The following is a 16,122-nucleotide window of genomic DNA, read 5'->3' on the forward strand; positions in this document are numbered from 1 at the left end:
ACCCAATCTCCCCCCCCTCTTACCCAATCTCCCCCCCTCTTACCCAATCTCCCCCCCTCTTGACCGGTTTCCTCCTGCCCACCCCCTCTGTCCCTGGGCCACAGCAGGAGTCTTGCATACAGCTTGGTGTCAGTTGCAATTTTGGTAATTAGTGGATAATGTTGTGCTACTAGAGGCCTTGAAAACATTTGTACAATGAAGAACTTTTTACATATTTTATCAGTTGTTCACCAAAGTCTATACCAGTATAAGAAGCAACCAGCATGGAGTATTAACCCTAGCATTACCAACGGGGGGGGCCTCGTAGGCCCACTGACTCAGTTTTTCTATGTTGTATCCACACCCTTTGATATATGAACTTGAAAGCAAAGGTAATTGTTCGTTATTGAATGTACTATTGAGTCATTACAGAATTTCGGAATAAAAATGTAATTAAAATTCATTTACTTGATTTAATTCTCTGTGGGCCTTAGAAGCCCACCCGTTGGTAATAGCAAGGTAAGATTTACGAGGTTGAGTCTCTCGTTTCAAATTATTACCATGAAACGAATTTTGGCATTGTTGCCTTCAGACATATTATTATGAAGCGGACCATTGTTATTTTCAGTGTTTCTGCTGCTGTTGAGCCAGCACATCGTTTACGTGATAGTTCCATTGAAAGAGTGCTAGAAGAAGTTTTGAACGAATCAGATTTAGAGGAAAGTGAAGTGGATGATGTTGTGGAAGAAATTAGAACTGATTCATCGTCTGAGAATGAAGATGAGGTTGAAGCCAATCCACCAGATGATAATGATACGGAATGTGATAAATTCATTGCAAAAAGTGGACGAGAGTATATTACGAAGCCATCTCGACAATATCGGCGTTCTGTACAAAATATAGTGCGAGAAAGAATGGGGCTAGGACAACAAGGAAGAATTGCGTCCCCGAAAGAGGCTATAGAGCTCTTTCTTACACCTCAAATTATGAATCTAATAAAACTACACTCAAATGAAGAGGCTTCTCGACTATGTATTCAGCACACAGATGAAGATGAGTTATTTTGTTATATAGGACTCTTGCTAATCATGGGTTCAAATCATGACAATAAGATACCTGTCCAAGATTTATCGTCTTTGCTTCAGGGCCGACAAGTGTACTATGGATCAATGAGTCGGACCCGATTTTTCGAATTGACTAAAATATTGAGGTTTGATGATAAGAACACAAGAGAAATTCGTCGCCAGACTGACAAGTTTGCTCCAATGAGGGAAATTTTTGAAAGCTTCAATTCTTCACTTCCATTGTATTTCATTCCTGGTCTACATACAACAGTGGATGAGATGTTGTCTTTGTTCCGTGGTCGCTGTCCATTCAAGGTGTTTCTGAAAGAAAAACCTGGAAAATACGGCATTCTAATTCGAATGCTGTCTGATTCTGAGACTAGATATGTGATCAGCATGGACATCTATACAGGCAAGTCAGGAAATACACAGCATTCAAATGGACCGATGGAAATTGTAAAGAGACTAATAAAACCTATTGAAAAATCAGGCCGTAATGTTACCACAGATCGGTACTATACTTCAGTGGAGCTTGCTGAGACTCTATGGAATGATTTTCACCTCACACTTGTTGGCACCCTACAGTCTAACAGACGACACATACCTGAAGAGCTGAAGACAACTGGCCGCAGTTTACACTCTTCCATCTTTGCTTATACTGACCCTCAGACACAGAGGCCACCAGTTACTCTTGCATCAACGCTAGTCCGCGAGAAGCCAAAACGACTGCTGTTGATGCTTTCAACTTATCACTCAGAAGGGGTGTTGAATGAAGACTCAAAAAAGACTAACATAAATCTTTTTTATAATTCTACAAAGGGAGGCGTGGACACCATAGACCAGATGGCAAGACACTACAGCACAAAGAGAGGAACAAGAAGATGGTCTTTGTCCCTCTTCTACACACTCATTGACATAGCAGCAATAAATGCATATTCACTCTTCCTCCTCAACTTTCCGAATTGGAAAAAGAATTTGCTAAACCGCAGAAGAGTTTTTATCACTAACTTAGGTCTCGATCTAATAAGATCTCAAGTAGATAAACGGGCACAAAATTTGTATGGACTTCAGAAGCCAGTAATAATGGCAATGGAAAGCATCACACAATGGAAGCTCAGCTGCTCTGTAGAACCATCATCCTCAACAGCAGAACCAGGAACACGTGGACAGTGCCACCTATGCTGCCAAGAAGCTGCATCTAAAAAGATCAAGTACAACAAGCTGGGAAAGTCAACTGTTACCTGCTCTCAGTGCCACAAACACGTCTGTGGGAAACACTGCAGGAAGATAGTGTTGTGTGAAAAATGCGTTGCAGAATGAGACAGTAAATTTTGTTTGCTTCATGTAGTGTATCGAATTAAAAAAGTCGTTTTTATAAGAAAACACTGTTTTGAAACATTATTCCAAAAAATATATAAACTGAATCTCGTGATTTGTTCATTTTATTCCTATTATAATATCTTTTATTATCCAGTATACAAAAACAATGTCTAAGCATTTTGAATTGTTATTAGAGGTATCAGAAGTAAATAAACTTGATTTATGATAAAATAAATTGTGGTATTCTTTATGGGCCTTTGAGGCCTCCCGTTGGTATTACATGTAACAAAAAATACGTTGGTAATGCTAGGGTTAATACCATTATGGTTCACAAAGTTACTATATAAGGCAGAGATCGCCATAAACATGGGAGCTTAGCCCAAACAATGGGAAAAGGGGACAGCAAAAAACATAGATATATCTTTTGGTTGTCAAGTAGTGATAATTAAGACATTTGTTGCAAACCTATTACGTACATAATTGTCATTTCTCCATGTGGAATCTTCTTTCTGTAATCTCAGAATTCTGCCATGTCAGTGTTAACACCTGTTGGGTTTGGCTAGTAGTTCGATGGGTGATAATCTGCTTCTGCCAAGTGCTATTGGCATGTGGTGTGTATCATCACTTTTGAGTCCAATTGAGGAGCAACTTGACGTAGAGGGTTGGTTCTGGGCATGAAAACTGGCTACAGGTCAGAGAGTGCTACATGCCCCACCATAACTGCATCCAGTTACACCTATTGCATGAAGGTGATGTGGCAGTTGGTTGGTAATGTTAGGCCTTTCAAGGCCAGTTCAGAGTATTCACAGAAGTCACATAAATCCCATCATCCCTAGAAATGACTTCATCCAGATATAATGTTGCAGAAACTAAATGTCAAATATTTGTGTTTTCTTTTTTTTTTTATCAAAAGTAGACTGTGTTACGAGCAGTGAAAATGGTGACTAGAGGGATAAGTGTAAACGGCACCCTGTCTACCTTTCCTTCACTTCCCTAAACCATGTGCTTGCTGCACAGCATAGTTGCCATTCGTTGGAAGACTTTGGCCCATCTGTCGAGCCGATTGCAGCAAACTATACAATCAGACCATGGTGTCCACCATATTGAATGACACTCATTTGAAAACTGTAATTCCCAAAACTGGCAAGAAGCACATTACAGTAAGGACAATAGGCTCAGATAATGACTTACTTCAAACTATTTATTATAACTCCAAAACTTTGCATCCAGAAAATGCTAAGAAATTGTGAAATGCAACCTCTCCCTACTAATGTATTCTGTGTTTTAGAAGATATAATACAGCTAAATACTTTATTACTGCTCATCTATTTAAGTTTAAGCCATTTCAGTTTTGGTTACCTGAATATCAAATCAGTTAGTCTTGATCTTAATAGAAACCAGAAAAGGTGGATCTTATGCTCCTCACAAATAACACCAACAAACAAACCAGCACAGGCAGTGTATGCCTGGTGGCTGTTGTGCCCCACATTTATAAATTTTACACAGCTAATCCAGTGTTTCATTATATCAGTTGCTTCCTCCAATAAATTCTGAATATTGTTCATTCTGACTGTGCAACTTCTGGAAACGTCCTTCCATTTCACTAGGGCATACATGTTCTATTTCGGGTTGTATTGGCAGTGGTAAGGGACAGTCTCACAATCGCATGGTCGAAAGTGCGAGCTTAGAGCCACAGTCACAGTCCAAGCCACAATAGGCCAAAGGCTTCTCATTGTTACCCCAAAAAATGGAGGGGAGGCGAAGAGTATGAAAGCTGACATTCTGCAGGCAACACTTGTTGCTCCTTGATGTACAGAAGCACAAATTTTGTGTAAGCAAGCACTCTTGTTTCCTGTCACATGTCATATATTACAAGTTTTTTCAAGCCCAATGTGTGTGTTAGTCAAGTGAAAGAGGGTGTAGGATCTTGTGCAAGGGTTTTACAAAGTATGGTCATATGTGAAGCAGGAAACAATATTGATAGGGATCAGGGCCACAGTGTTGAGTGCAACCTGGAAAAAGCAGCATCTCCAGTGAACCATAGAAATGTGGGCTTAGTGGCTGCTTTCATGCAGTTAGGTTTTCCCCAATTAAAGAGCTTTCCCGGGAGTGTCAATATTTAGTTAGATCAGCTGCTTTGGGTGCCTACTTTGTCGGCCATGGGTTTTGTTCATGTTGATAATATTGATAGGTGGGACTTCACAAGGCATGGCCTGCATCTCAGTAGGAGAGGGAAGGGTAAATGGGTTGGGTGGTAGCAAAATCATTGAGGGGGTCACAGGAACTCATGGGAGTACGTCCTCTCCAGGCTAAGAACGGTGTCCAACGATTCAGCGTTGAATGATACTAAGCTTAATGAGCTCTGGCATGCGGGTGTTACAGATATTAAGATTCACAAGTGTCTCATAGAAGTACGGTGAAGAATGTTAGTGTGTCACAAAATTCTCATAAAAGTACAGCAAAAAATTATGTTTTTGTCTTGCATCATAATATCAGGGAATTAAAAAACAAAGTAGATGAGCTTCTTGTTTGTTCAGCTATTAGGAAACTGAGGGTGAGATACATGTACTATGCCTGTGTGAACATCATATCGTCATAGATGTGAAAAGGTATATATGTAGGTGGATATGAGCTTTCAGCACATGTAAGTAGAGACTCGGTGGAGAGGGGAGGAGTTGCCATACATGTTGAAATTTATAATGGTGTGAAAAATTTATAAACTAAAAACCTTTGTGTGGAGCAACATAAAAAGCATGTGCCAGTGAGTGTAAACTAAATTATGGTACTTTTGTAATTCTAATGGTGTATAAGTCCCCTTTGGGCAATTTTCAGTTATTTCTGAAAAACTTGGATAATTTGTTGTGCTGTCTGTCAGACAGAGGGAAGCAAATTATCGTTTGTGGGATTTCAGTGGAGATTTTCTGAAGGAGTTCAATAGAAAGAACGACTTTCAAGTGTTATGTGGTTCTTTCAATTGGACATCAAATATTTTCCTACTCGTGTAGGATAGGAAAGCAGTACGCTGGTAGTTTCGTTATAGACCCAAGATAAATTTAATCAAATAAAAACTTTTCCTGTTAAGAATGGCGTTTCTGGTAACGATGCCCAGCTATTTACAGTATAGCTCCACACAGTTACACAAAACAGTCCCCTGAAACAGTACATTGAATTAACGATTTAACAATTGCAAATGCTAGGGAAGCTTGCAACGGAGTGGGATGAGGTGTATGGGGAAGCTGATGTTAATTTAAAATTGAACCTGTTTCATGATACCTTTATGAATATATGTGAAAGCAGTTTCCCTAAGAAAACAGAAACATAATTGTTAGATATCATCTATAATGCTGTGGCTTACTAAAGGGATAAAAATACATTGTAAACAGAAAAGGGAATGAACACTGAAGAGCCAAAGAAACTGTATATGCATGCATATTCAAATACAGAGATATTTAAGCAGGCAGAACAACTCACTGCAGTCGGCAGCTCCTATATACGTGCGTAAGTCAATTATTATCTGCAGTGTAGTTATTTATTTTGGTAGTACTGTCGTTGATGATGCATGCTTTGATTATTTGTTGTTATATAGTTAAACATTTTAAGCTTCTAGGTTAGTTTCATTATTGCTGCCATGCTGTTAATCATGGCTACTCCGCTGTCTATTTGAACCAGAGAAGAGCAACATTCAGTGATCAGTTTCTTGTGGTTGGGAGGCGTATCAGGAGCTGAAATTCATTGAAGACTTAAGATACAGTATGGGAACAGCCACAATGGAGTGCCTACGAATGGATTGAAAAATTCCGAAATGGTCGCACAAGTGTTAATCGTGATGAAGGAACTGGACGACCATTTACCGCCACAAATGAAAAAAACCATTGAGTGTTCACGTGAGATTATTTTCTTAGACGATTAATTATTGATGAAGTGGCACATCGTCTGCAAATTAGTCACAGTTCTGTTTATGAAGTCATCCAGAGTAGGCTTGGGTTTCATAAAGTTTGTGCAAGATGAGTTCCAAAACAACTCACAAAGTTGCATAAACAAACATGCTTGGACATGCAAAAAACATTTGGATCGCTATGGTAACAAAGGGGACAATTTCTTAGACAGGATCATTACTGATGACGAAGCATGGATTCATCATTACGAGACGGAGAGTAAATGGCAGAGTATGGAATGGAAACATCGAAATTCGCCATGCAAGAAAAAGTTCAAGACCCATCCATCCGCAGGAAAACGGATGCTTACCGTTTTTTGGGATGCACAAGGTCCAGTACTGGAGCATTATGGGGAAAGGGGCAAAACAGTAAACAGTTGGTTACAGTGAGATGCTTACTGCCAGGCTAAAGCCTGCAATTCGAAAGAAATACCGAGGATTGCTGTCAATAGGTCTTGTGTTGTTGCACGACACTGCCCATTCACATACTGCTGCCCACTTTGCTGAAACATTGCAGAAACTCAAATTTGAAGTACTGGATCGTCCTCCATATAGTCCCGATCCGGCCCCTTTATCACTTTATTGGTCCACTCAAACCATGCGTTAAGGGGCCGTCGATTTGCCTCTAATGAAGCAGTGCATTTTTGGCTCGCAGTTCAACTGAGGACCTTGTTTTATGAGGGCATCAGGAAGCTTGTACAACGCTGGACCAAGTGTGTTGAAACGCAAGGAGACTGTCAAAAAATGTTCTTCTAAGTTCCCTATTTGATTACAATAAAATTTTATAACTACTTTGGTGATAATAATAGACTTACGGTCGTAAGACAACAAGTGTCTAGGACGGTTGTTAGATTGGTTACTGCTGTTGGAATGGCAAGTTAGCAAGATTTAAGTGAGTTTAAATGTAGCGCTGTAGTTGTTGCGCAAACGTTGGGACACAGCATCTCTGAGGTAGCGATGAAGTGGGGATTTTCCTGTATGACCATATCAAAAGTGTACTGTAAATATCAGGAATCAGGTAAACATCAAATCTCCAACATTGCTGTGGCTGGGAAAAGATCCAGCAAGGACAGCATCAACCACGACTGAATAGAGTCGTTCAACATGACAGAAGTGTAACCCTTCAACAAATTTCTGTAGATTTCAGAGGTGGTCCATCAACAAATGTCAGTGTGTGAACCAATCAACGAAACATCATCAATATGACCCATTTGTGCCCCCATTATGAATGCGTGACACAAAGCTTTATGCCTCGCCAGGACATGTCAACACCAACATTGTACTCTGGATGACAGTAAACGTGTTCCCTGGTCGGACAAGTCTTGTTTCAAATTGTATCAAGTAGATGGATATGTATGGGTGTGGAGACAACCTCATGAATTCATGGACCCTGCGTCTCAGCAGGGGACTGCTGAAGCTGGTGTAGGCTCTGTAATGGCGTGGGGTGTGTATAGTTTGTCATATGGGACCACTGAGACGTCGAGATAAAACTGACAGGTGACATGTAAACATCCTGTCTGATCACATGCATCCATTCACCATGTCCATTGTGCATTTCGACGGACTTGAGCAATTCCAGCTGGGCAATGTGTCACCCCACATGTCCAGAATTGCCACAGGGTGGGGTGACTTAAAACACATTCTCTTACCACCAAACTCCTCAGACATGAACATTATTGAGAACATATGGGATGCCTTAGAACGTGCTGTTGAAAAGGGATCTCCACCCCCTTGTAATCTTATGGATTTATGGACAGCCCTACAGGATTCGTGGTGTCAATTCTTCCAGCACTACATCAGATATTAGTTCAGGCCACGCCACTTCGTTTTGGAGCACTTCTGAATGCTTGCAGGGAATCTACATGATGATGGGCAAGTGTACCAGTTTGTTTGGTTTTTCAGCTCATCTTATAGCTAGGAGTGATGATCCAGAAACAGTCAAAAATTACAAAAACCGTTTCATTCTATTAAGAAAAGTTATTAAATAGTCCAGAAGGATGTGCAGTATGTCTGCGATTAACTGTGATAGCAAAATTAAAAAAGTTTAGATTATTTTTAAGAGAAACATGAACAGTGAGACCACAGAAAGCCTGTATTTCTATCAGACTCAATGAAAAAATTGTTAACAAAAGTCAGAAGGTAACAATATTTTGTTTAATGACTTTTTAAATGTTGTAGAGAAAATAGGATCCAGGCTCTATATGGAAGAGCAAATACCTATGCAATTTGATAAAGTAGAAATTCAACCCACCTTTCCTACTGAAGTTGATATGGTAATAAATTCACTCAAAAGTAAAAGCTCGCATGGAATTGACGACATTTCCAACAAAGTACTAAAAGCTGTTTCTGACAGATAATTAGCATTCCCAGTCATGTGTATTAGCTCACTGAAACAGGACATTTTTCCAGATATACTGAAATATTATTTTTAAACCATTGTGTAAAAACAGGGATAGGTCTGATGCTAATGACTACTGCTCAGCATCCTTTTCTGACAGCATTTTGCAAAATTCTGGAGAAAGTAACGTATTAAAGAGTAATTTCACATATTTGTGAAAATTAAGTATCAACAAAAGACAGTGTGATTTTCAGATAGGCTTTTCAACAGAAAAGGCTATATATGCCCTCACTGATCAGGCATTAAATGAACATCACCCACTGGGATTTCTTGTGATCTCTCAAAGCCTTTTGACTGTGTGAATCATGAAATAACTTACATGCACTCCAGTATTGTGATACGAGTAGGACAGTGCACAAATGGCTTCGTTAATATTTAACTGAAAGAATACAGAACGTTGAAATTAACAGTACAGTAGTCTGCAAAAATCAGCCATCTTCTAACTGAAAAGGTGTCCCATAGGCTTCATTTTTGGATCATTCATTGTTCTTCAAATATATTAATGACTTCCCATTTTAAATTCATGAAGATACAAAGTAGTTCTTTTTGCCGATGATGCTAGTGTAGTAATAATGCACTGAATAAACAATTCTCTCAGGAAATTATAAATGTCCCTCAGGAGACTATTATATCGTTTTCTGCAAATGGACTCACTAAATTTCGAGAAAACACAGCATATAAAATTCTGTACGGTAAATGGCATAACACCATTGATCAGTATAGACTTTGAACAAAAGACTGTTGATAAGGCAGGATATTCAAAATTTCTGGGTGTGTGTGCATTGATGAGGAATTGAACTGGAAGAAACTCATTGATGATCTGATGAAACATTTGAGTTCAGCTACTAATGCTATTTGGGTTATTGCAGATGTTGGTGATAAACCAATCAGTAAATTAGCCAACAATGCCTATTCATTGCTTTAATATCGCTTCATATTTTAGGGTAATTCATCATTAAGGGAGAATGTATTCATTGCACAACATTGAGTCATGAGAATAATAGTTTGAGCCCACCTAAGATTACCTCGTAGACATTTAAGGAACTATGGATATTCACAGTACCGTCAAACTACATATATTCACTTACAAAATTGGTTGTTAATCATGGATCCCAATTCAAAAATAATATCCAAGTGCCTTTTACAACACTAGAGGAAAGCATGATCTTCGCTAGTCTGAGCTAAATCTGACTGGCACAGAAAGAGGTGACTTATGCCACCACAGAAGTCTTTGTTCATTTATTAAATAGCATTTAAAGTCTGACAGATAGCCAACCAGCATTTAAAAACGAATTAAAAGATTTGAACTGTTCTCGGGTATCCGACCGGGTATCATCGTAATTTTCCACAATATTTCGGCAGACATACACAGTGCCATCTTCAGGTTGTTACTGACGAATGCTGTGCTGTTCTTCTCGCCGCCCTATATATATTAGCTGTTACTCCCTCCACCGTTCCTCTCCTGATGTCTTTGGTGCGGCTGGCGTGGTGGCTACTGGAGGTGGTGGGGGAAGCGGCGCTGGGTCTGAACTAGGGGCTGCAGTCTCCCTTCTGCCACCGTCAGGGGCGGTCCTCTTTCTCTCCAGGCTGAGTGCAGGGTTCCAAGCCTGACTAAGTTGAAAGCCGCTGTCTTTATTAATTAGATCGTCCTGTAGTCGGATTTCGATGGCGTCTTTAGTAACACAGTCCCAGAAGTAGGAGGATTGACAGAGTATTTTTGTTTTATCATAGTCCATAGTATGGCCACTCTCTAAACAATGGTCAGCCATGGCTGATGTGGGGGCCTGGCGTAATACGGTATTGCGCTTGTATTCACGGCACACCTCTTCTACAGTGCGGACTGTCTCCCCAAAGTATGATTATCCGCACTGACAGGAAATTTGGTTTTCGAAGGCCTAGGTCATCTTTCACTGAACCCAGTAGAGTCAACGTTCTTGCAGGTGGTTGTAATACACATTTCACATTGTGTTTCCCCAGGATTCTACCGATTTCTCTTGAGGTGTTTCCGACAAACGGAATGCACGCCAATGATTTGTGTTCTTCTGTTTCTTCTTCTTGTTCTCTTGGCGCAGACACGCGCTTTTGGTTGTACCATTTTTCCAAAATGTTGTCTCGAGGTGCTGCAGTTCTGCTGGAAGGCTCTCCTGATCGTGGATCAATCGTGCCTCGTGAACAAGTGTGTGCAAAATGCCTTCAGGCTGGGAGTTGTGGTTGAAACTGAAGGCATTTAGGTACAAATCAGTGTGTGTAGGTTTTGTGTACACACTGTGTCCCAGCTTGCCATCAGGTTTCTATTTCACCAGGACATCAAGAAACGGTAGGGCACCATCCTGCTGCACCTCCATCGTGAATTGTATGTTGGGGTGCAGCGAGTAGAGGTGTTTGAGAAATTCATTTAAGCTGTCCCGTCCATGTGGCCAAGGATGGGACATCTATGCGTCCAACTGTCAGCAACATAGGAGCAGCATAAGTGATTGATGATGTTCTAGATTACAGTCATATTCATCAAGATTACGTGATAGAAACTGGTGGTGATACAAATTCAGAACCCAAACTGGATGATAATGACGATGATGGCAACAGAGAACATAGTCATATCACCATGATTCCAGGTTTTATGGTCAGGGAAACTCTTTGAAATGGAGAAATGTACAGCTACCAACCAATGTTGGTAGAAGACAGTATAACGTTGCTCCTTTGAATTCCTGGCCTGTGAATTAGTGGTAAAGTATTGGGTAGGACTCCAGAAGTGCAACAAGTAAACAGGTGTACTTTCGGCTAAATATATTTTAGATGAGATTTAACAATGATCAAACAAAATTTTAATGATATAAAAACATGTTTAAAAGAATAGATCTTTTGAGCATGATATTGGTGTTTCTGATATAAAATCTTTTAGAGGCTTCTTGTATTCACAGCAGTCTCCAAATCTAGTATCAAATACATTGATGATCCATTCTTAGGTGGAATTAGATGTAATATTTTTCACAGTACTGTAAGAAGCTGTTTTTGTTCAAAACTGCAGCTCCTTAGTTTGCGAATCGAGAGAAGGAAAGAAAGAAAAAAGGATAGAAAGGAATGAAATAAAGCCAACTGCCAAAGTGTCAAACTTTTTGACAGATGTACTGTAAACCATCAACATTGTTACTCTCCAGGCTGTACTACATGTGTTGATAAAATGGTTGTGCATTTCCATGATCACTGTATGATTAGTTTATGGGTGTACCTGCCAAGAAAGCTGCTGAAGTGTGGGGTAAAAATTTAGTGTATTACAGACACCAGGACCCAGTACTTACATGTCTACTTTCTGACCTGTAAAGAATTGGTAATTAAGATCAAAATTTACTTATCCTTCAGGTTTTTCAGAAATTCTGTTTCTTATTTTTGGTTGTTTCAGAAAGAATGGCACAGCGTAATAATGATAATTAAAAGTTTTATTTCTGGAAGCGTAGTGAAGTACTTATTTGGAACCTTATTTGCATTTTTTCCCTTGTTCCTTTTTAATATTCAGTTGCTTCGTTACCTTGTGTAAGAAAATACATTTTGTAACTAGTTGAATGAAATCAATCCAAAAATTTAAGACAGTATTTAGTGATTCATTTGTTAACTTCTGGAATCTGCTAAACACAACGATGCCAATTAAGTTAAAAATCGTATGATACCAGTTAATTTTTGAAAAACACTCGAAGTTTGCTATATACCATGCCAAACAAAACTATATATATCGAAGATCATGCAGGAAGTCAGAAGCTACAATCAGAATAAATGGAAAACACTGGAGCATACATGGCCCCACAAGTTAATTCTGTGCTGCAGCCCAGACTCGAACTTGGGTCTTCCTACTTGCTAGCCAGAAATGCTAACTGTTACACCACCACAGCAGTATGGTTAACATTGCTGCATGAACTACCCAAGTTTAGTGCCCTCCCCAACACAAACATCAAATCATATTTTTTGCTTATTTTCTCTTACACTGTCACTATTGCCAGGTAGATAATGAAGAGACTCGAATATCTCAGGGAAAAATGTAATTATAAGATTTACATATGTTCCAAAATGGCTATCTGTAAGATTTGTTAACCGCTGCATCACCACTGTTTTGACTTCATCATCGTCTTGAAGATGCTGACCACCTAGGTGTTTCTTCAAGTGCAGGAACAATGGTGGTCACTGCGTGCAAGATTGAGGCTGTACATAGGATGATCTAGAGTTTCCCATCAAAAAGATGTGATGAGATCTTTGGTTTGATTCGCCACATGCGTATGGGCATTGTCTTGCAGCAAAACGATGCCCTTGCTCAACTTCCATGGACTGTTGCTTTGATTCTGGTGTGATGTAGGCCACCTATGTTTCATCGCTTGTAACAATTTGCCTGAAGAAATCATCACCGTCGTTGTGGTACTGCTCAAGGAAAGTCAATACACTGTCTAAACGTTTGGTTTTGTGCACTCACGATTATCAGAGCCATCTCAAACACTTAGTACACAATGTAAACAATGAATAATCAGACTGTAATGATGTCAGTGCGTAATTAAGGTACAGGCTTTCATGTAAAAATAAAATAATTGAAATATCTTAGCACATCTTTTCTAATTTCAAAACGGTACTTACTTAAAAAAACACCCCTCATACCCAGTAAAAATGATGGAGCTTGCACTACTTCTTGACCCACTAGGAGTCAAATGGCAAAAATTGTTTTATTTGTAGAAATAAATTAACGGTTGGTGGTTGTACCAATTTCTTTCCAAAGGTGTTTCCAAAACAAAGGTACATGCAGAGCTATTATAATGGAAGAAGAACACTAAAAGAATTGTAACAATTGAAAGTTAAATCTTTTAATTCTTATGTGAAAATTCCAAATTAAAACATCAGTGACTCAGCTTGATTATTATTGAATTTCCTCTTGTTATTTTCTTTTTAAACCACCTTTACTTCATTAGTTCTTTCTTTCTGGTAGAATATTATAATTTTAAATCGCTAACATTTACTGAATATGTAATTTTGTATGCACCTATGTCTGTTACTTGTGGTCTATAGTGCTGGATGTCTGGACCCTGAAATATATAGTTTCTGTGCCTTTTATGTATCAATATTTAACATTCTCCTCCTCACTCCTCAGATTGATTCAAAGTACTGGTGGGTGCTGTGGCATTTCGTTTGAAGAAACTGTTCATCATGGACTGGTCAAGAATGAGCTGGAGAGAGGCAGAGAGAAGACAGCACACGAGTGTGGTACTCATACACAAGAATTAACTATGGACGATGATAGCTCACTTAGCACCACATATGAATGTAGTATGAGGGAAAAGGAATTCAATGTATTTAGTTGTAATTTCTGCCTACAGAGCTTTCCTTCAAAATACAGACTCATAATGCATGTGTTCATGCACATTGATGGCGTGCAACCTCCTATGTATGTTTGCAAATGGTGTGGTGAGGTATTTCGGAGTAATGTTAACTTGAAAAAACATTTGAGAATGGGTGAGAATTGTCGATTACTAACTGCTGGCAATCATGAGAGGGGCTGTAGTGGTGAACACTCAAACAGTGTCCTCTTAGGTAGTGAACCACAAGATTCTCCCATGGAACACACTGAGCAATCTTCACATAAGGAATCTTTGAAGGCTACAAAAATGTTCTTAAATGACACATTTAACGCCCGCATGACACATGATTCGGTGAAACCGATTGGTCATAGAACTTTATCCTCAGCTGGTGCCCACGGTTTTCTACTTGCCGCAAACAGACCCCATGAATGTAATATTTGTGGCAAATCATTTGCTGTGCGAGGTAATCTCAAGAATCATGAATTAATTCACACAGCAGAGAAACCTTACAAATGTGATATTTGCGGCATTTCTTTTGCTAGGTCAGGTTACCTCAAGCGACACATTTCGTTACACACTGGGGAGAGACCCCATGAATGTACAATTTGTGGCAAATCATTTGCTAGGTCTTGTATTCTCAAGCGACATACTTTGTTACACACTGGGGAGAAACCCCATGAATGTACAATTTGTGGCAAATCATTTGCTAGGTCATGTCTTCTCAAGCGACACTCCATGTTACACACTGGGGAGAGACCTCATGAATGTTCTATTTGTGGCAAATTTTTTGCTAGTTCACATTATCTCCAGAAACACTCACTTATTCACACTGGAAAGAAACATTACAAATGTAATATTTGTGGCAAATCGTTTTCTGCGTTGGGTAAGGTCAAGAGACATTCATTAATTCACACTGGAGAGAAACGATACAAATGCGATATTTGTGGCAAGTTTTTTGCTAGGTCAGGTTATCTTAAGCAACATACATTCATACACACTGGGAAGAGACCTCACAAATGTCATATTTGTGGCAAATCTTTTGCTTGGTCAATTTGTCTCAAGAGACACGCATTAATTCACAGTGGAAAGAAATCTTACAGGTGTAATATTTGTGGGAAATTTTTCGCTGTTTCAAGTTATCTCCAGAAACATTTATTCATTCACACAGGACAGAAACCTCACAAATGTAATACTTGTGGCAAATCGTTTGCTGAGTTGGGAAAGCTCAAGAGACATGCATTACTTCACATCAGAAAGAAGCCACAATGAAGTATAACCTCAAGCTGATAGTTTTCTCTGGTTGGTGCCCTGAATGCCTATAGAATAAAGGATATTGCAGACACACATTAAATTTGTGATGCCTGTAAAATAACATTAAAATGTGCTAGAACTGTGAAAATTATGCAACAATGTCTACTATACAGGGGTCACAGATAGTGTGACAATATAAAAATCCTTAACATGAAATGTGATGAATTTGCAGTACCAAACTGTAGACAGAAATGCCATTTATGCTGCTGTTTTTCCTATTGGATAAATCCTTAAGCTCTGTCAGTAATTATAAGCACCACAAAGTATTCACTGTAACCCAAAGGAATTGTGATGCATTTCCTTGTTAATCAAAAACATGCAGCTCTGCATTATATGTTCAGTGACAGAAAAATATATTCACAGCACATCCTTCATTCAGTACAGTAAACTAAACTGGAGATTATTGGGATTGATGACCCGATAGCTTGGTCCCTTTACTCCCCAAACCAGCCAACCAGAAATGATTATGGCAATTATGTTATTCAGGTATGCTTTGTCAAGAGATGTGCATTGTATGCAATTAATAGTATGTACCAACTATGTTATTTAAATACTAATTCTCCATTAATAAATATTTTATAATGACATATAAATGCATGTAAGCTAAAATATTATGATCACTTCCTTAATAGCTTGTTGGTCCACCTTTGGAATAAATAACATCGAAAATTTTGCATTGCATAGACTTCATCTGAGGGCACAACTTCCATGAAGGAAAATAGGGAGTTGCAATAACAGTCATCTACACTACAGCTGTTATGATGCATTTGATTACTAACACGTGTCCCA

General features: G+C 39.1%; 1 protein-coding gene across 4 annotated transcripts in view; it reads left to right on the forward strand.

Moving 5' to 3' along the window:
- Positions 1 to 15,890, forward strand: part of LOC126427334 (zinc finger protein 708-like) — an 87,599-nt gene extending 71,709 nt beyond the window's left edge. For 3 of the 4 annotated variants that reach the window (XM_050089654.1, XM_050089655.1, XM_050089657.1), the window contains one exon: positions 13,815 to 15,890. In XM_050089654.1, the coding sequence (XP_049945611.1) occupies positions 13,815 to 15,291 (1,477 nt within the window). In that variant the 3' untranslated portion in view covers positions 15,292 to 15,890. The remainder of the gene's footprint in view (positions 1 to 13,814) is intronic. The other variant, XM_050089656.1, reaches the window with a different exon arrangement.
- Positions 15,891 to 16,122: the final 232 nt, after the last annotated feature.

Source organism: Schistocerca serialis, chromosome 11 (assembly GCF_023864345.2).
Source record: "Schistocerca serialis cubense isolate TAMUIC-IGC-003099 chromosome 11, iqSchSeri2.2, whole genome shotgun sequence".
Taxonomy (NCBI): Eukaryota; Metazoa; Arthropoda; class Insecta; order Orthoptera; family Acrididae; genus Schistocerca; species Schistocerca serialis.